The sequence below is a fragment of the Diabrotica virgifera genome, chromosome 1 (assembly GCF_917563875.1).
Source record: "Diabrotica virgifera virgifera chromosome 1, PGI_DIABVI_V3a".
Taxonomy (NCBI): Eukaryota; Metazoa; Arthropoda; class Insecta; order Coleoptera; family Chrysomelidae; genus Diabrotica; species Diabrotica virgifera.
The window spans coordinates 278460454-278482252 of NC_065443.1; the positions used below are offsets into that span (position 1 = coordinate 278460454).

At 32.5% G+C, this 21799-nt stretch overlaps 2 protein-coding genes across 4 annotated transcripts in view; both read left to right on the forward strand.

Annotated features, from left to right (window-relative positions):
* Nucleotides 1-3375, forward strand: part of LOC114327598 (saccharopine dehydrogenase-like oxidoreductase) — a 51782-nt gene extending 48407 nt beyond the window's left edge. For all 3 annotated transcript variants that reach the window (XM_050642035.1, XM_050642034.1, XM_050642033.1), the window contains exons 6-7: nt 441-703; nt 3244-3375. In XM_050642035.1, the coding sequence (XP_050497992.1) occupies nt 441-703; nt 3244-3349 (369 nt within the window). In that variant the 3' untranslated portion in view covers nt 3350-3375. The remainder of the gene's footprint in view (nt 1-440; nt 704-3243) is intronic.
* Nucleotides 3376-14165: 10790 nt separating this feature from the next.
* LOC114333889 (lipid droplet localized protein) overlaps nt 14166-21799 on the forward strand; it is a 95772-nt gene continuing 88138 nt past the window's right edge. The window contains exon 1 of the mRNA XM_050642036.1: nt 14166-14425. The gene's annotated coding sequence lies outside the window, so the exon portion shown is untranslated. The remainder of the gene's footprint in view (nt 14426-21799) is intronic.

Below are 21799 nucleotides of genomic sequence, written 5' to 3' on the forward strand. Positions count from 1 at the left end.
TAATCTAAATCACTTGAGAAAGGCACTCTGCCGAAACAGCTGTAGTCACATAGTTGTAATAAATTTTGTGGAAGTATAGAAAACAAACGTTTTCAGTGTTTTATTGTTAGATAAAATGAACTTCCATCAAGTAACGGTCGAATCAATCAATTGTTCCCATTCTTCTTTTGCATTTGTTTTGTGTCGTTTTCAGGAGCAAATGAGTGCTATCCAGTAGCGGATGTTCTTTAACCAGAAACACTACCTACAGTCCTCTATTATTCCTTCTATGACTAGTTTTCTGAGCTTTTATATCTGGTGTCGAGATAAATGACGTTGGTACGCGTTCTGATTCATCTTGATTTATACTCTTATCTTCATATTAACTAATGTAAAAAACAGTTCTCTATTTTTTCAATTCTTGTCAAAACGTTAATGTACCACATTTAATACTTTTTCAGTATCCCCACATCTTTTCTTGTGGATACGTCAGTAAAGAAGAGCATCCCTCTGAAGAATTCAAAGAAGGCAACCATTGTCGAGTAACATTCTATGGAGAAGGATGGAAGGAGAAATTGGCAAATGTAGACGAACAGTACACTATACCACCTAACAAAAGCATTTTAGCGAAACTGCAATTTCAAAATTGCTATACTTTTAGTGTTATCGGTTTAATTGGAGCTGGTATTGTTATTTTGAAAGAAAAAGACAAATTACCACAAAGGTATGTAATTACAATTTTTTAAGATTACTATTATTTACAAGCTAGGGTGATTATGTCAGGATCATCAAAGTATTTTGACTTAAATTTTATTTATCTATTTCTTAAAATATAAGAATATATGAATAGAATCGTTGAAAGAATTTCTAATTGATATCTTCTCCACTCTAGCACGACAACCATGTGTGGATTTCATTGACTTAACAATCAGTCTTTAGTGCAACGTTTTATTATTAGTCCCTCTGCTTGCTCAATATTTAGAGCAGATAAATCTGCTGCAAAATTATCTTTGTATCTCTACACTGCATCCTCTTTCCAGACCAGCTTTAAGGCACGCTGCTGATCTTATTTCTTAATACTGTAAATCCACTAATTCTTTAGGTAAATTTCTTTACTTTCACTCATAGACCTGGATATCGCGAACCAAAACAAAGTTTATTAATAGCAAGCTAAAAATTTGTTAATAGCTTAACGGTGTCTAGTCGGACAAACTTTGATGTATGGGAACACTGGAACGGGAGAAGTTTTAATTGTAGGACGTGATTATAAATTGTGGAACGTGTCATCCTGACAAGTTTATGATTGCGAAAACCAGCAGGTTGTTTTTAAGTCTATTTAATAGCAAACTTTATATACAGGGTGTCCAGAAACTCTACCGACAAACGGAGAAAGGAAATTCCTCACATAATTTTAAGACAATTTAACCCAATTCACCTAGTCCGAAAATGCTTCCTAAGGGAGCTAGAGCTCTTTGAAGATGGCGTCATGTAATTAGTTTTTCTTAAAAACCTCCAGAACGCTTCTATTTAGAAGAACAAAAATTTGTATACATGTTTACTTTCCAGTAATGAATCGATTCCAATCATTGCGAATTTTTAGTACCGGTCATAGGCGTCCGTTTGGGAGTACAATACATGGGAGTTTTCGTAGACTGACGTTCGAAACTTGTAACCGGTTCCACAATTAAAACTTCCCAAGTTACAGTGTTCCCGTACATCAAACTTTGTCCGACTAGACACCTTTAAGCTATTAACAAATTTTCAGCTTGCTATTAAGAGGATCGGTACGTATTTTCGGCTGCAATGCTATTCAAACGGGGATTCATTTTTTTCGAATCCTGAGAAAACTAATAAGTATTTTTGAAAAATTTAAACGCAGAATGAAAGATTACGTTATTAGCGAGGGCCGAAAGTCCCTGAGAACTTCTATAATGTCTATTTTAATAAGTTACAGGGGTGAAAAACTAAGAGAAAATTTAGTGTGATTTTTAATTTCAAATATCTCATTCAAAATAAACTTTTTATTTATTCTAAGGGACTTTCGGCCCTCGGTAATAATTTAATCTTTCCTTCTGCGTTTAAATTTTTCAAAAACATTTATTGGTTTTTTCAGGATTCGAAAAAAATTAACAAAATGCCGTGGTAATATTTTGCAAATCTATCTTTGTCTTACAACGCACTCAGCCGAATATAATATTGTCAGCATATATTGTCAGTCAGACACTGACAATCAGTGCCAATTTTAAATATTTGACATTGCATCGGGAATATTTTGAGGTATTGATTAAATATTATTGATATAAATATAGTGTATTTGATAAATAATTTATTTAAGACGTGAACTTAATAAAAAGTTATTTATTGTGTATTATTTGTGGAAGATCCAAGCAGAGAATACATCAGGATAATATATTCTGTGATTCAAGTCTTTTGTTGTTAAAGATGTTCAAAATTGTAAGCGTTCCATAACAATATATTATTAAAAAATCACTTTAACACTTTTCCTCTTTTCTCGATTGAGTATTAGTTTTTGTTGTACAAATAAATTATTACAATCACTGAATACATAGTTAGTGAAAAAATTATCATATTTTATTAACTGAATTAATAATTTGCAATTATAAAAATAACAGTTATCCAAGAACATTCAAAAGCCATCTCTTTAAATTAATGATGACATTTTCAAGTAGAATGACATTCTAATAATGTTTACATATCCATACCAGTGTGAATTTTACTACACGTAATTTGCCGTGTAAAGACAGAAAAAGTAGGGATACACGTAAAATATTTGCGAATTATGTACCCATAGCCTTAATAAACTTTTTTTGGCACGCGGAATCCAGGCCTATCAGTAAACATCATTATTATTCAAAAATCAATCATTATTATTGTTTATGTATCTAGCGTAGTATTGACGTTTACAATTGTCATTTTACTTTCTCAGTGTAATTGCCAAATACATTTATTATTAATTTGCTCAGTTAATTTAGGCCATATATTATTTGTTTCCCATTTTATCAATAATTAATAAAATGATTTATATTGTGTTGTACATATTATCAAAGAGAAATACAAAGGAGAGGAATCTTGATCCCGCATATATTGATGATTCTAACGGACTTACCATTTCTTTTTAAGCGCTTACAATTTCCCAAACAATGGAGAGTGCGCATTATGCAATAATATCATGTTGTTTACTATTTACTCAGTTTTGCCCTCAATGGATAATTTGCAACTATTTTGACGATTTTTTTGTTTCAGTGGTGGTGTATATAGTCCAGGAGCAGCTTTTAGAAAAACGTCTCTAATGCAAATGCTGCTAGACAATGGAACTTCATTCGAAATTAAAAGTGTGAAAGATATATAAAATTAAATAAAAAGTATACATCAGTACATACTTTTCTATTCTTTTTCTGTACTCTGTCATATTTTATGTCACTATACCCTTTCTCACATTTCCGACTTAATCGCTTTTATTAAACCATCAATGTTAATATTATGTTCGTTCAACAAGGGAAGTACGGTCAGTTTGGCCCTTCCGTGTTTCAATAATCTAGAACAACGGTTCTAAAACTTTTTTCGGGGTGGGAGGGATTGAACTCCCAAAACCCCCCTCTGACTACGCTCGTGTATCTCACGCCTTTTGAATGTATGTAGTCTATATGAAAAAAACTTGTTGTCATAAGCAGTGAATCACGAACGTGAGGCACGATGTTGTAAGCTACGCTCTATCTAAGCTAATAGATTCGTGAAATACAAATATTAAATTCTTTTTATGAATGGAAATAGTTCCTAACGTGAGAAGATCAAAGCTGTTCTTAATTCCATGTACCTATGTAATAATGAAATTTACAAATTTGTGAAGCTAGTATACACAAGAACTATAAAAAATAGGCAGAACAGTTATTCCTATTCTTATGATAAAGTTTATACTCCTAAAGTTGGAAAATTCAAAATAATGGATGGTTTTCTCAAATCGCTCGTAAAACAAGTGTCATCGCTTCAAATAATTTTTTTAGATGTATGTCATCCAAATAAATAGGTAGAGGAAAGGATGCAAATATGGGCTACCCATTTTGTTTTTCTTTGTAAAAAAAGAATAAAAATTCTATTTTATTTCCAAAGGTACGTAAGAATACCTACATTTAGTTACTTATAACCTGCCCAAAATCCAAATTGATTAAAAAATATACAACTGTTTTAAATGTACAAATAATGAAAAATTGTACTTTTGTGCCGTTTGAATAATGATCCTAAATATGGGCTACCCCGAAAAATGTGTCTTAAATTTTTGTGAAGTGAGATAAATGCGTGACAAATATATTTTAATATCTAAAATACAAAAAGTCCATTAAATAACTCATAGGCTAAAACTCTTTGCAAAAGTCACACACATAGGTAGTCTTCTTTTTCGGCCCCAGCGCACTCGTTATGTGTCCAAAAATGACACATGAAGCACTTGACCGATATTTCACCAAGATTATCCTCTGAAAAAAGTGCTTCGCAAAACATACACGTTACGTCAGCTGCGTCTTGTGGAGGCTGTGTAGAAGGAAACTCATTGTAATCGCTCTCATCATCTGCAGGCACATATTCCTCTTCATCCTCGCTACTAGAACCCGATTTCTTTTTTTGGTCCTTTGTGACTTTGGTAACCTGCTTACGTTTTCCTTTTTTATTTCTTTTCCTTTCCTTTTTTCTTTGCCTTTTCCTTCTTCGTTTTGCCTACATTGCTACATTGTTCTAAATATGGGCCACTAGCCCATATTGTAAACACGCTTGCTTTGCACAACAAAAGAAGTTATGTTTAAAAGCAGACAATTTGAAGAAAACTCATTAGCATATATCAAAGACTAATAATAGAGCTTCAACGTGACACAGATGTTTTTTTAAAATTCGTGTTTATTTTTAAATACTGGAATTTATCAACTTACCCGAAAAAGTTTTGACACTCACACCAACCGACAAACAATTATTATAAACTGGGAAATATCTACCACAGTGGCGCCATCGCTACGGTGATAGTTTAACTTCGTCAAATACCGTTTGCAATAGTCAAAATGTAGAGATCTGCAACAAATAGCTGTGAAACCCACCTAGCCCATATTACAAGACCAGCCCATATTTGCAGCCTTTCCTCTACTTTTTCTCTCTTGGTAATTTTTCGAAAAACTTTTTGAGTTATTATCAATTTTTTGTGGAACAAATACCATAATTAGTGATTTTTGGATTTTTTTTCTAAAAACAACAAAATGAATTGTAATATTAAAAAAGCTTTATGATCTATAAACCTTTAAGAACGCTTTAAGTATATAAGTAAAAATATTTTGACAATGATCTATTTCTATTTCGCTGGAAACATGAGCGACAAATTTACGCTAGCAGTAGCCGTAAAACGAACTTAAGGTTCCGCGGAACGAAATAGGAATAGCCGAACTGAACCGACTACGCACAAGTCCTGTAGTCGGTTCCTTTCGGCTATTCCTATTCCGTTCCACGGAACCTTAAGTTCGTTTTACGGCTACTACTAGCGTACATTTGTCGCCCGTGGAGCCTTAGGCTACGGCTCCACGGGCGAGAAATTGACGCTAGCAGTAGCAGTAAAATGAACTTAAGGTTCTGCGGAACGGAATGGGAATAGCCGAACTGAACTGACTACGCACAAGTCCTGCAGTCGGTACAGTTCGGCTATTCCTATTCCGTTCCGTGGAACCTTAAGTTCATTTTACTGCTAAGCTAGCGTCAATTTCTCGCCCGTGGAGCCGTAGCCTTAACGAACGGCTCCACGGGCGAGAAATTGACGCTAGCAGTAGCCGTAAAACTAACTTAAGGTTCAGCGGAACGGAATAGGAATGGCCGAACTGTACCGACTACAGGACTTGTGCGTAGCGTAGTCGGTTCAGTTCGGCTATTCCCATTCCGTTCCGCGGAACCTTACGTCCATTTTACTGCTACTGCTAGCGTCAATTTCTCGCCCGTGGAGCCGTAGGCTTAGCCTTTTTTAGTGTTTCGAATTTAGTGTTTCGAATATAACTTTCAAACAATCTACCGTTGCCAGTGTATGTGTATGTGTATTACCAGTCGTGAGTACAAAGGTCGCAGTGATTCAGTTCAATTCAGTTCAATTTAAAACTATGTTTTTAGTACGATAGAAATCGCTTATTCCCGTCAAAATATTCTTACTTGTAGTTGAAGGTTTAAAGATTATAAAGCTTTTCGTAGAATTGTAATTCATTTAGTTGATTACCAGAAAAAAATTCCAAAAATCATTCGTTAAGGCATTTTTCAACAAAAAATTGCAAATTTCTTCCAACTCGACAAACTCAACAAAGAAGCATTTTTCCACAAATTATCAAGAGAGAAATAGTATTTATTTCGATGACATACGCCTAAAAATTTTTATTCGAATCGACTGGGAAAATTGTTTTGTTGTTATAAGTTATTTGTTAATAACAATTTCCGGCCCACTTGAAAAAACAAAAAAAACACATTTGAACTTTGAAATATCTCTCTCCTTCTCTCTCTCTCTCTCCCTCTCTATCCCTTTCTCTGTCTCCTCTCTCTCTTTTTTCTCCCTCTCTTTCTGTCTCTATCTTTCTATTGTCTTCCCCCTTGTGGAGTATTGGCCGATGTTGCGTTGGGCTGATTGACTGGATCAGCGCATCTTTCCTATACAAGTTTTTTTCATTCCTCTCTATTTCTCGCCCTCTGTTTGACCTCTCTTCATCTCAGACCAATTCTTTCATGATCTCTTGTTACAGCTCTTCTCCAGTTATTATCGAGTCTTCCTCTTCTTTTTGTTCGGTCTGGTTGATATTCGAGTGCCTCTCTGGTTATATTATTTTGTTCTTTCCTTAGAGTATGTATCTCCAATCCATTTACATTTTCTTCTTTTAATCGCAACGTTATTTTCTCTTATTTTGTTCTTCTTCATACTTCTACGTTTGTTAATTTATCCGGCCAGTATATTTTTGGGATTTTTCTCAACGATTCATTTATAAATGTTTGTTGCTCCATAAAATAATATACTCTTAGGCTACGGCTCCACGGGAGGGAAATTGACGCTAGCAGTAGCAGTAAAATGAACTTAAGGTTCCGCGGAACGGAATGGGAATAGCCGAACTGAACCGACTACGCACAAGTCCTGTAGTCGGTACAGTTCGGCTATCCCTATTCCGTTCCGCGGAACCTTAAGTTCATTTTACTGCTACTACTAGCGTCAATTTCCCGTCCGTGGAGCCTTAGCCTTAAGGGGAACGGAGCAAAATGCAAAGTTTTGACGCATGTCAAAATTGTCAATTTGTTTTAAATGGACATATTAATTTTTTTCGAATCCTGATAAAACTAATAAGTATTTTTGAAAAATTTAAACGCAGAATGAAAGACTACTTATATTACCGAGAGCCGAAAGTCCCTTAGAATAAATAAAAAGTTTCTTTTGAATGAAATATTTGCAATAAAAAATCACACTAAATTTTCTTTTATTTTCACCTCTGTAACTTATTAAAATAAATTCAAAAATATTTATTAGTTTTCTCAGGATTCGAAAAAAAATGAGTATATTTAAAACACATTGAAAATTTTGACATGCGTCAACATTTTGCATTTTGTTCCGTTCTCCTTAATGCAGCTGTTAAATATTTTGATTTTGGTTAATTCTGATACATCGGGTGTGTTCCAGATTTTCTTTAAGGAGTTATATGCATGTTGTGCCTTTATTATTCTTTTTCCTACATCTGATCTACTACCGCCTTTTTTTCCATGGTCGATCCCTGATATGTTAAGTTATCTACTTCCTCTATATAGTTGTCTTCCATTTACTTTAATTTTAGTTTCTTGGTTGTTGTGTTTTAAGAGTTTCGTTTTTTCTGTATTTATTTTCAGTCCATTACTTGGAGTATTTTGCAATCTTGTCGATCTTCTTAAAAAAAGTTCTTAAAAAATAAGTAGAATCGAATAAAATGGTTTGGTGCGATAGATATGCAAAAAAATTAGTCGGTTTATGCTCTGCTTTAGTGATGTAACGAATATTCGTATTCACATTCGCATTCGCGAATATTCGCATATTTTTGAATATTCGCATTCGCATTCATATTCGCAACATTTTTGCTAATGTTTTGCTAATATGAATATCAGAAAAAAAATAATTTGAAGATAATATTATGTTAATAAAATCAAAATATTTTCAGCCTTTACTTTATTTTATTATTTGGTCTTTTTTTTATTAAACCTTATAGCCCGATCATAGAACAATCTCACCCCAAAAAAAATAAAGGAAAGATGAAAATTTGGGAATAGGTAGTTGAAATTGTCTATTATTATATAAGAAAAAGTTTACAATTCTACATCCCCTCCATTTTACAAAATGGAATACCCACTCTCGAAGGTTTTTGCTAATGTTTTGCTAATATGAATTCATCATTCTCTTTGCCTTATCCCTATGCGGGGTCGGCTTCCCTAATTGCATTTCTCCACACAATTCTATCTTGGGCCATATCAATGTTAATCCCCTTTACCAGCATGTCCTGCCTTATCGTCTCCCCCCAGGTCTTCTTTGGTCTTCCTCTCCTACTCCTTCCAGGAATCTGCACTTCAGCTATTCTTCGTATTGGGTGGTTAACGTCTCGACGTTGAACATGACCAAACCATCTTAACCTATGCTCTCTCATTTTGGCGTCAATTGGTGCCACACCTAGACTTCCCCTAATATACTCATTTCTAATTTTATCCTTCTTTGTCACTCCACTCATCCATCTAAGCATTCTCATTTCCGCCACATGCATTCGCTGTTCCTCTTTCTTTTTCACTGCCCAACATTCAGTTCCGTACATCATAGCTGGTCTTATGGCTGTTTTATAGAATTTTCCCTTCAGCTTCATTGGAATTTTTCTGTCACACAACACACCACTGGCTTCTTTCCACTTCATCCATCCAGCCCTAATTCTACTGCATGCATCTCCATCTATTTCTCCATTACTCTGTAATACCGATCCTAGGTACTTAAAACTATTGCTTTTCACAATCATTTCACCATCCAAAGATACCATTTTATTTGTAGTAGCTCCATCTTTAAATGAACATTCCAAATACTCTGTTTTTGTCCTACTAAGTTTTAAACCTTTTTCCTCCAGAGCTTGTCTCCACTGTTCCAGTTTTTGTTCTAAGTCTCTTTCACTATTTCCTACTAACACGACATCATCAGCATACATTAAGCACCATGGAATGTTACCCTGTATTTTCGCTGTTATTTGGTCCAAAACTAATGAGAATAAATACGGACTAAGCACAGAACCTTGATGCAATCCTACTTTCACATGAAATTTATCAGTCTCTCCCACACCTGTTCTAACACTAGTCGTTACTCCCTCATACATATCCCTCACAATCTTTACATATTCACCAGGGACTCCTTTCTTATTGAGTGCCCACCAAAGAATCTCTCGAGGAACTCTATCATATGCTTTCTCAAGATCGATGAATATCATATGAGCGTTTGTTTCTTTACTCCTGTATTTTTCCATCAACTGTCTTATAATGAAAATTGCATCTGTTGTTGATCTACCCTGCATAAAGCCAAATTGATTCTCGGATATTTCGGTCTCTTCACGTATCCGTCTATCAATTACTCTTTCCCATATTTTCATGGTGTGGCTAAGAAGTTTTATAGCCCTGTAGTTTGTACATTGTTGTATATCTCCCTTGTTTTTGTAAACAGGTACCAGTATACTGCTTCTCCATTCGTCTGGCATTTGTCCAACTTCCATAATTCTATTAAATAGACCTGCTAGCCACCTTGTTCCTGTCTCTCCCAATGCTCTCCATACTTCCCCAGGGATATCATCTGGTCCTACCGCTTTTCCTTTCTTTATTTTTTGAAGCGCTTGAGCCACTTCCTCGTTGGTTATTTTGGTGACCATTGCTGCTACTGTCTCCGTTGACTCTACAGGCTGTCTGTCAAATTCTTCATTTAATAAGCTGTCAAAGTACTTTCTCCACCTCTTTTTGACATCCCTTTCGTGAACTAGTATTTTATTATTTTCATCTCGGATACATCTAATCTGATTAAAATCTTTTGCTTTCTTTGCTCTCCGTTTGGCTATTTTATATATCTTCGTTTCGCCTTCCCTGGTATCAAGTTGATCGTATAGGTTTGAATACGCTTCTGCTTTAGCTTTTGCTACTGCTACTTTCGCTTCCTTTTTGGCGACCATATAGTTTTGAAGATCTATGTCCGATCTGGTTTCTTGCCACTTTTTATATAATTTTCTCTTCTCTTTTATTTTTCCTTGTACTTCATTTGACCACCACCAAGTCTCTTTATCTTCAAACTTCTTTCCTGACGTTTTCCCAAGTATTTCAATAGCCGTCTCTCTAATAATATTGGCCATTTTTCTCCAAATTGTGTTAGGGCTTCCTTTCATGTTCCAACATATTTTTTCTACTATTCTTTCCCTGAATAGACCTTCCTTCTCATCTTTTAGCATCCACCACTTGATTTTTTGTGGTCCTCTCCGATATTTTTGTTTAGTTTCGCTTTTTACTTCGATGTCCAGAACAAGCAGCTTATGTTGTTGGCTTACTGTCTCACTAACTATTACCTTGCAGTCCTTGCATTCACGTATGTCTTCTTTCCTTATCATGAAGTAGTCTATTTGGGATTGATGTTGTCCACTTTTGTAGGTAATAAGTTGAGTTTCTCTCTTTTTAAAGAATGTGTTAACAATCGCCATATCCAATGCTGTTGCTAATTCTAGCATGTCATCTCCAGCTTCATTTCTAGTTCCAAAGCCTAATCCCCCATGTATTGTTTCATATCCTGTCTTGGCTTGGCCCACATGTGCATTGAAATCACCTCCTATTATAACTTTCTCCTCCGCTGGAATATCACTCAGTATGTCTCCCAATTGATCATAGAAAGCTCTTCTTTCATTCTCACCCAGACCTGTTTGAGGAGTATACACACACACAACATTCAATACCTCTTTATCAATTACAAATTTCACTGACATCATTCTATCACTCGTTCTTACAACTTCTACTACGTTATCTTTCATTTCACTATCAGCAATTATACCAACTCCATTTCTACTGTTACTACTCCCTACATACCACAATTTATATCCATCACCTAGTTCTTTCGCCCTTTGTCCTTTCCACCTAGTTTCTTGAATACAAGCAATTTGAACTCTTCTTCGTTTGAGCGCATCCACTAACTCCAGACTCTTACCTGTAAGACTACCAAGATTCCAAGACCCTATCCTGATTTTTCTAACCTGCAATGGTGTTCCCCCTGAGATAGTCCTCACCCGGAGATCCGAATGGAGGCTCATTTTACTTCCGGAACATTTTACCTCAGGAGATGCCATCATTTCAGTATAAGTTTTTATTTCGTTTGGAGAAGGTCTTTTCATTATTATGGCCTGAAAAGATTTTTGGATATTTGATGCCTGAATGCCTTTTCTATCAGCACCATACCCTGCCCTATCCTGCACGTTTAGCCAATACACCACCAATGCAACCAAAGTGCAGTATTACCCCACACCCGCCTGCATTTTTCTGTATAGGCCAGGATCCCTACTGTAAGGACTGCCCTATAAGCCAATGTATTGTTGCCCGTATCCCGCCACTAGGAGGCACGTACTTCATTCGGGATACGTTTTGCTAATATGAATATCAGAAAAAAAATAATTTGAAGATAATATTATGTTAATAAAATCAAAATATTTTCAGCCTTTACTTTATTTTATTATTTGGTCTTTTTTTATTAAACCTTATAGCCCGATCATAGAATAATTTCACCCCAAAAAAATAAAGCAAAGGTGAAAATTTGGGAATAGGTAGTTGAAATTGTCTATTACTATATAAGAAAAAGTTTACAATTCTACATCCCCTCCATTTTACAAAATGGAATACCCCCTCTCGAAGGTGAAAGATATGCATTCAAAATAAATCCGGAATTGGGTAAAATGACTAATTCTAAGCAACTTTTGTTCTATAGAGTTTTTCTCTAAGTCAATACTTTTTGAGTTATTTGCAAGTTAATATGTTCATTTTCAACAGAAAAAACATGTTTTTGGACGGTTTTTCGGAGATAACTCAAAAAGTAAGTATTGGGCGAAATAGTATATTAAGTATGGAGAACGGTAATGGTTTTATACCGATCGAAGACAATTGTTTGGAGGAGGAGCGGAGAGACGACTCCAATTATTGTCTGAGATCGGTTACCCTTAACGTTCGACATGCTTATAACGGTTTTTGCACGATTGATACCATTATAAATTATAAAATTAAACATTTTCGTCATATTGACTAGTTTCATTCATTTTATCAAGATAGATACTTTGGTTGTTAGGTAGTAACTAGGGTGCATAACAACAATGGAGAATTGAGTTTTTATTTAGTTGTCAATAATTTTAAGTACAATTTTGATTATTATAAATTAAAATATGAGCGAAAGTGAATTTGAAGAAATTGAACGGGCTTGGGAAGAAGGGTGTTCCGCAATTATTCCCGAAAAATCCAAAATCCGTTATCAAAATACCTACCAAAGTTTTAAAAAATGGTGCGAAGGCAAGAATAAGTGAAACCACAGCCCAAACAAGTGGGATTTCATTAAATAATTTAACAAATTGTACCATAAGTTTCAATATTAATAAATAATTCGTTAGTTTTCTTTATTCTTTCAAAAAATAAATTAAAATTAAGAGATTTCTTAACTCGACGGTAAGTGAATTACTTGCCGTCGAGTTGGAGTACTTACCGTCGAGTTGGATTACTTACCGTCGAGGTGCTAGTAAATGTCACCTACTGACGTAAAATCTGTCACGGTAAACAGTCAAAAATGATCAATCGTGCAAAAAAAATATTTGAAAAAATAAATGAGCAAAAATATAGCTTATAAAAAACTAAAATAAATGGTGTATGCTTGAGGTCTGTAGACCCAGGAGAAGCAGAATTGTAGCTAATGAAAAGTAGGTTCTTCTTCATCAAATTCCAAATAGAATATTTCAATGTGAAATAACCCAAATACTGAGCACTTTTCGGGGGAAATTCTTTTAACTTTTTTAAAATGTTTAAAAAAGGTTTATTTTTGTTTTTTAAAAAAACTTGTAACATTAAAAGTAAGTGAATTACGCTCAAAATATTGTTGGTCCCTTTTATTTTTCTTAAAAAAATCGCGAAAATCACCCCCTAATTAGCATCACAAATAAATTTTATCATTACCACTTCACAAGTTACTTTGCTTATGTATTATTTATATAATCTGCAAGTTTCATCGGTTCAAAGTGCTTATTTTTGAAAAAGCTGTAGTTAAAATGGCTTGAACGAGTAACTAATCACGAGTTTAGGCAAATTTTGAACAGCCATAGTATACCCAATTTTTGTCTAACAAGAAAACAAAAAAGTAAAAATATTCAGAAAAGCAAAACGTACATTTTATTACTCTTTAAGATTTTTGATATTACTAATAATTTTTAAGTTAATCAAATGAACAATTCCATTTTTTTTTTCAAAATTAAAAACAATGTTTTATTTTAAACCCAATTTTTTTCAAAAATGAGCACTTTGAACCAATGAAATTTATAGATAATATAAACAGTACATAAGTAAAGTAACTTGTGAAGCGGTAACGATTAATTTTATTTGGGAAGCTAATTAGGGAGTGATTTTCGCGATTTTTGTACCAAAAAATAAAAGGGACCAACAATATTTTGAGCGTAACTCACTTATTTTTAATGTTGAAAGTTCTATAGAACAAAAGTTTCTTAGAATTAGTCATTTTATCCAATTCCGGGCCTAGTTTGAATGTATATTTTTTCACCCCCGAGAAAATATTTTTCACCCCGTATTTCCCAATTTTTGTAAAATGGAGGGGATGTAGAATTGTAAACTTTTTCTTATATAATAATAGACAATTTCAACTACCTATTCCCAAATTTTCATCCTTCCTTTATTTTTTTGGAGGTTTTCGTAAAATTTTGTGTTCCTTGATGGGGCTATTAAGATTCCTTAAGAATCAGGTTTATTTACACTAGATGTCAATTAACTTCTCATTATAAATTTAGAAAATATTACAAAAATAGAAACAAATTTAAAAAACAGAATATTCGCATTCGCATCCGCAATCGCTAATGTCGGTAGCAGATATTCGCATTCGCATTCGCGAATGTTCAAAAAATGACATTCATTACATCACTACTCTGCTTATGGGGGTAAACCGCGCGCCTATTATGAGATATCACAAAAAATGTAAACATTCATGTAAACACGAAATATTATCTATAATAGTGGCTGACGTTAGTTAACCTTGCACACCCAAAAAAAAATTAATATTCGTTGAGGCCAACCGCCGACCATAACCAATGATCAGACCGGTGAAGTGACTAGTGAGGAACTCATTTACTTAATAGTACAACGCGACGCCGACATTAAAAGTCTCATAGTAAGTAAAGTTTGCTTTTTTACTATTACAATAGTATTAATTTTTCATTGTTAAATTTTATTACCTATAAAATCAGGTTCTAATTAGAGCTTAATAGTTTGAAATTTTAAAATCGATTAAATAAGTAGAATTTTGCGATTTTCTCGCGAATAATCTTGAGTCGTAAAAATAAAAATACACTTCTATTATTAACTTTTTATCTTGTCAATGAAAAGAATTAGCCCGGCAGTTTCAAGCTTGCGTGATCAGTCCATTCCATAGTCCATGTTGTGAGGCCTCCACGGTAACAGTAACATATTTACAGATGCTAGCCAGTGACGGTTAAAGACATCATGGGGCCCTAGGCGGCCATTAGAAGTAGGCCCTTTTATATTTAGCGACTATTTACTTAACAAATTTACAGATATTTTTGTTGTTTTGGGAAGTAGTTACTCCAAAAATAAATTACGACAATGTAAAAAAGATCATTTTTCTTTTTTTTTACATTTCGCAACAACTTCTCATTAATAGTCCATAGCTAATATGCCAAAGAAAAAAAGGGATATTGTGTCGATATCTGATTTTGCCCTGGGTATGAGTGCCACCCCTTCGGGGGTGAAAAAACATACATTCAAAATAAGTGCGGAAATGGATAAACTGATTAATTCTAAGTACCTTTTTGTTCTATCGAGTTTTTTCACTAAATCAATACTTTTTGAGTTATTTGCGAGTGAATATGTTCATTTTTCAACAAAAAAAACACGTTTTTAGACGGTTTTTTGCAAATAACTTCAAAATTTAGTATTTTATCGAAAAAATATTCTTAGAAAAAATATAGCGTCTACAAAATTTAAAAAGAAATGGTGTATATATATGAAGTATGTAGACCCAGTATAAGCAGAACTGGAGCTAATAAAAAGTAGATTATTATTCGACAAATTCCAAATCAAATATTTCAAAGTAAATAACCAAATAATGAAGCACTTTTCGGTGAAAAATCATCACAACTTTTTTAAAGTGTTAAAAAAGTTTTATTTTTGTTTTTTTTTTAAACAAGTTTCAAGTGTCAAAATTAAGCAAGCAAAGCTTAAAATAATGTTGATTCTTTTTTGGCAAAAATATCTTGAAAAAACTTATAAGTATATTATTATTTATATGATCTGTAAGTTTCACCGGTTCACAGTGTTTATATTTCGAAACATTGGGATTTAAAGTAAAATAAATTTTTTGAAATTTTGAAAAAAATGCCTTTTTTTTTAAAATAACTTAAAAATTATTCCTTTCACAGTAGTTTTTATTTTTATTTTCATAGCTTCACTGAGGAGTCATGAGGATCCTGAAATAGTTATATGGAGATGGTGGTCCAACTCTGAATCGAATATAAACAAAAACTGCCTTTATCTTTAAAAATTATTGATGGTACCAAAAACCTTAGAGTAAAAAAATGTAGGTTTTGCTTTTCTAAATATTTGAGATTTTTGCTTTTTTGGAAGATAAAAATTGGTTAAGATATGACTTAAGATATTATCTTCAAATAAAAATTATTATAAAATATAATTACATTTAATTATTAAAAATTATTTTTAAAATCGGTGCTTTTTGCAAATCGCTTGGCTCGCTTCAAATTCGCGCGCTCGGAAAATTTTTACGTAACTTGTATTAAATTTTGACAGAAAACAATTTAATAATATTACCATTATAATATACAGTCTATTTACCACTGTATTTGTTTTTCTTGATAAACTTTTATATGTGAAATCCAAAACGAATAGTCACTACAAGAAGAAAAAGTTTTATATTGTTTATTACAGTAAGAAGTAACATTATTATTATTATATTTATATAACAATGAAAAATTTAAAAATATAGTTATATATTTCATATATGTATGTATCATTTTTGTAATATTATTTCTTCAGAAATGAAATTTCACATATAAAAGTTTATCAAGAAAAACAAATACAGTGGTAAATAGACTGTATATTATAATGGTAATATTATTAAATTGTTTTCTGTAAAAATTTAATACAAGTTAGGTAAAAATTTCCCGAGCGCGCGGATTTGAAGCGAGCCGGGCGATTTGCAAAATCCGGCCGCTTGCAAAAGCACCGATTTTAAAAATAATTTTTAATAATTAAATGTAATTATATTTTATAATAATTTTTATTTTAAGATAATATGTCTTTCTTTAGTCAATGACTGTAAAATAATTTCTTAATTGTTATAAATAAAGGCACTACGATTTAAGAAATAAAAACAATTATCTCGGCTTCAGTTGGTTGTAGAAAATTTTTATTTTTTTATAAATCTTCGTTTTGTCTTCAGCAACAATAATCTGTAAGTTAGAAACTCATAAAATGTACAGGGCCGCTTCAGCTCTAAATGTTTTTAACGAAATTTGCCCCCTTATTTTAAAACCCAAAAATTATCTCGGCTTCAGTTGGTCGTAGAAATTTTTTTATTTTTTTATAAATCTTCATTTCATCTTCAGCAACAATAATCTGTAAGTTAAAAACTCATAGGATCTCCAAGGCCGCTTCAGCTCTAAATGTTTATAACGAAATTTGCCTCCTTATTTTCAAACCCAAAAATTAGAGGTTTAAAAATGTTTTACGCGTTTATTTACATCAGAATATGAAAATATAACTCTTTAGAAGGAGATTTGATGTTTCACCAACTCTCTACGATTTTTTTTTTCAAAAAGTTATAGCCTTCGACATTTGACCTCTTGGGATAAACAATTTATAATATCTAAGCAACAAATTCGTTAATCTGGCTTTACAATTTTTTTATGTTTGGAATTGAAAAATCTTCATTTTAAAGCTTTAAAAAATAAAAAAAATTTATTTGTACAATAAATAATGCAATTGTAAAAACGGCCATTTTGGACCTTTCGCAAGCTGTTTTGCAATAACCAATTAACAAAATTAAACTTACGATACCTCAAATTGTAGGTTTTTTAATTTACTACAACTTTTTATTAAAAAGTTTTTCTCAAAAATCAATATCCTAAGCTGCAAAATTAAAAATCATTAAAAATTGCAAATTTAACAAATAAAAATCACAATAAAAAAAGCGCACAATATTTTTGGTTACATTTTAGTAGAAGTTATTCCTGGCATCGTCCTTTACAACACCTGATAGGTTTCAAAAATTCCTGAATTATATCCTGAAATCGACCTATTTTTCACCCACAGCCTGGGGTATTATTTTATCAGTTACTTATCAGTTATTATATAAACCTTATCAGTTATTTTATCAGTTTTATCATTATCTTTTAGTTGTTTATGCATCATTCGTTCTCTCATATGCGCTTCATTAATGACTAATGATTAAATACAAAAACAATATTTTAGAATAAAACGTGCCAAAAATTTGTACAGGTATCTGATAGAAGAAGGTTTGATCTTGAATTTAAGTACTTTGTAATTTAAAACATTATTTTCTTTTACTTGTGTTTTTGAACCTTAAAAATCGTCATTTTTCGTTTTTTTCAGTTTTAAATTGTTTATACCTCGAAAAAGATTAACTTTAGAGAAAAATTACAAAAGACCTTTTTTGTTCCCAATGATCCAAAGAACCTAAAATAATGTCTACCCGGGCCGAAAAAATTGATTTTTTAAAATTATTTAGAAATTTTTTTTAATAAATGTAGAAATAACTCCGAAATTATGGCATTTAGGTATAGGGAATATCATATGAAAAATAATTAGTATCCCTTAAGGATTCCAAAACTTAAACAATATATAGGCTGTTTCGTTTGAAATAAGAAAGTTCGTTAGATTTTCAGAAAAAACGGAAGATTTGACAACAATGTAATTACCACTATAATATCGGCCGCATTATAAGACCCCTACCCACCAAAATCTATAAAAATCGTTCTAGCTGTTTCCGAGAAAATAACGTTTTGTCAGATTTTCTCGCAACCCTGTATAATGTGTCTGAATTGTGAATATGAATGGGTCAGATAAAATTAAATTATTAGAACATTTTTTACAACTCAACAGACACAAAATTTGTTTAATTTATCAATGTTTTACATTTGTATAACGATTTTCGAAGTGGAAATCGAAACGTCAAATAAATTTAACTTCAACCTAATAGACGGAGAGGCAGCGCTGAAAAATCTCTTTGAATTTACTAAAGCTAGATTTTTCACAGTTGATTACTGTGAGTGTGTAGAGAAACATACTGCGGTCGGCCAAGCGAAACGTAGAACAGGGGTTACTGAGAGGGTATCAAAGTTGCTTTCCTACGAAGGTAATTATTTCCATTTACTAAGGCTGAAAATCAGTACACACATTCTAAATTAAATATAAATAAAAGTTATTATAGTCGGTCAGCTGTATGACGGTACAGAGCCGGTCGGCCGGTCCCAATAGTCGATTGAGGAAATTAAGCATTTTGGCTCGCAATTTTTTCGTCCAGCATGGATTTACTTGAAATTTTCACAGAAGGTAGAGAATAGTCCAAGGATCATTTTATATATCATGCCGCTATCATACGCTAAAACCTTGGGGGTGGTTGCCACCCCATCTCGGGTTGGGAATTTTTTATTACATTTTAACCATTTAATTCGATGGGAAAAGTGATTCTAAGAAAAAAATGTTTTTAACATTTTCTTCGTAAAAGTAATATTTTTTGAGTTATTCGCGCTTGAAAATAACAGTTTTTCGACGAAAAAATCGACTTTTTTAGAGGGTTTTTTGAAAATACAGTCGAACCCGCTTATTAGAATCCCTGTTATAGGAATATCCCGGTTTATGGAATATAAATTCGAGTTCCCGAAACGTTTCCATTTACTCCTTAATAAATTTATCCTTTTATTGGAATAGGTTCTAATTAGATAATACCGCTTATTAGCATATTTTGCAGGTCAACGACTATTTTTTTTTACAATTTTACTAAAAATTTAAATTATGTTTGGTTATTATGGTCAGTCGTCAAGGATTATGGATTAGATATTATTAGGGTAATAAATATTTATTACTTTGTTACGAGTACCAATTCGATTTTTAGCCGGCAAATGCATGGGTCATAAAGTAATTTTTATTTGTCTACACAAAGGCACTGTTGCCTGCTATAAAATTGTTAGAAGCAGTTTATTTAGAATTCACCCAGAGAGGCTTATGGCTTTGTTAAATTCAATTCATCCATTTCTTGTCGCCAATAAAAGTTCCATTCAACCAATGGATTAAGGATGACCGCACGGATTAACAACAAAAAGCTATAATTACCGATAATTTCTCAAGGAAAAATAACTAATTTTGTTATATGCATTTTAATAAGAAAATATTTACATATCTACATATTGCATACATTTTATATTAATTACCTACTGCTACTGTATTCATTCACATATATATAATGTAATGTAATTTGGTATTTAACACATACATAGATAAGTAGTAGTTACACTACTGTATTATTGACGTAAAAAGACCTAAAACCATTTACATATACTGATTATGTAGGTGTACATATATGATATACATATTGGCATAGTATGTAAAAATACACATTGGCATAGTATGTAAATAATATTATTACGTATATTCGGTACACTTATTTCGACTAGCCACCAATGATCGGTTATTAGAATATCCCGGTTATAAGAATATTTTTGCCTGGTACAAAGGCTATTCCAATAAGCGGGTTCGACTGTACTTCGAAAAATATGCATTTAATCAAAAAAACTGTAGATATCAAAAATATATCTTTTAGTAACACAAACCAAATTCTTTTACAATAATATCTTTAAGACCAATACAAACTGAGATACGGCATGTTAAAGTAAGCTTTTTTCGTCAAATGCATAATTTGAAATATTCAAAGCCAAATAATGGGAAAAATTCGCATTTTTCGAGGAAAACTTAAATAATCTATTTTCAAGTATACAGTTAGACCTTTCAAAAAAAAAAAATAATAAAAAGTTTCTAGCATGAAAATTAAACGACCTATAATCAAAAAATGTCGATACCTGCTTTTTTCTACGAAAAAATCAGTGAAAACAACCCCCTAACTACCTTCCTAATTCAAAATTGGTCTTCACCTTTCTGTAGTTCCTTTCATATTTATATTATCAACACACTCAAGGAGTTTGACCTATTTAAAATGCCTAATTTTGGAAAAATATTATATCTCACTCTGTACTGATTTTCAGCCTTAGTAAATGGATTTAATTATCTTCGTAGGAAAGCAACTTTGATACCCTCTCAGCAATGAGACCCCTCAAAAATGATTTTGTAGGATTTTTAAAGAGCTATAAGACTGTGCAAATTAAATTCCGTAAGATGCCTTAGTTTTTAATTGGGGCGGGTTTAAAGGGCTCGATTAAGGGGGTGTTTGCTGGTAAATAGAGGCTTTCAACAGATATATCTGGCTAACTATTTACTGTAATGAAAATATATGCACAGGGTAATTTTAGTAATTAAAAAAGCTACACAGTAGTTTATAATTTTTTTCATATCTTCAGTATTTTCGGAGATATTTTGAAGCATTTAAAAGAAGATATTTAAAATTGAGCATTTTAAATAGGTCAAACTCCTTGAGTGTATTGATAATATAAATATAAAAGGAAATACAGAAAGGTGAAGACCAATTTTGAATTAGGAAGGTAGTTAGGGGGTTGTCTTCACTGGATTTTTCGTAGAGAAAAGCAGGTACAGACATTTTTTTGTAAGTCGCTTAATTTTTATGCTAGAAACTTTTTATTTTTTTTGAAAGGTGTAATTGTATACTTGAAAAAATATTATTTGTTTTCCTCGAAAAATGCAACTTTTTCCCATTATTTGGCTTTGAATATTTGAAATTATGCATTTGACGAAAAAAGCTAATTTTTAACATGCCGTATCTCGGTTTTTATTGGTCTTAAAGATATTATAGGAAAATAATTTAGTTTGTGTTACTAAAAGATACAATTTAGATATCTACAGTTTTTTTGATTAAATGCATATTTTTCGAGGTATTCTCAAAAAACCCTCTAAAAAAGTCGATTTTTTCGTCGAAAAACTGTTATTTTCAAGAGCGAATAACTCGAAAAATATTAGTTTTACGAAGAAAATGTAAAAAACATTTTTTTCTTAGAATAACTTTTTCCATCGAATTACATGGTTAAAATGTAATAAAAAATTCCCACCCCCGAGATGGGGTGGCAACCACCCCCAAGGTTTTAGCGTATGATAGCGGCATGATATATAAAATGATCCTTGGACTATTCCCTACCTGCTGTGAAAATTTCAAGTAAATCCATGCTGGACGAAAAAATTGGGAGCCAAAATGCTTCATTTCCTCAATCGAATATTGGGGCCGACCGACTGGCTCTGTCCCGTCATACAGCTGACCGACTATAATAACTTTTATTTATATTTAATTTAGAATGTGTGTACTGATTTT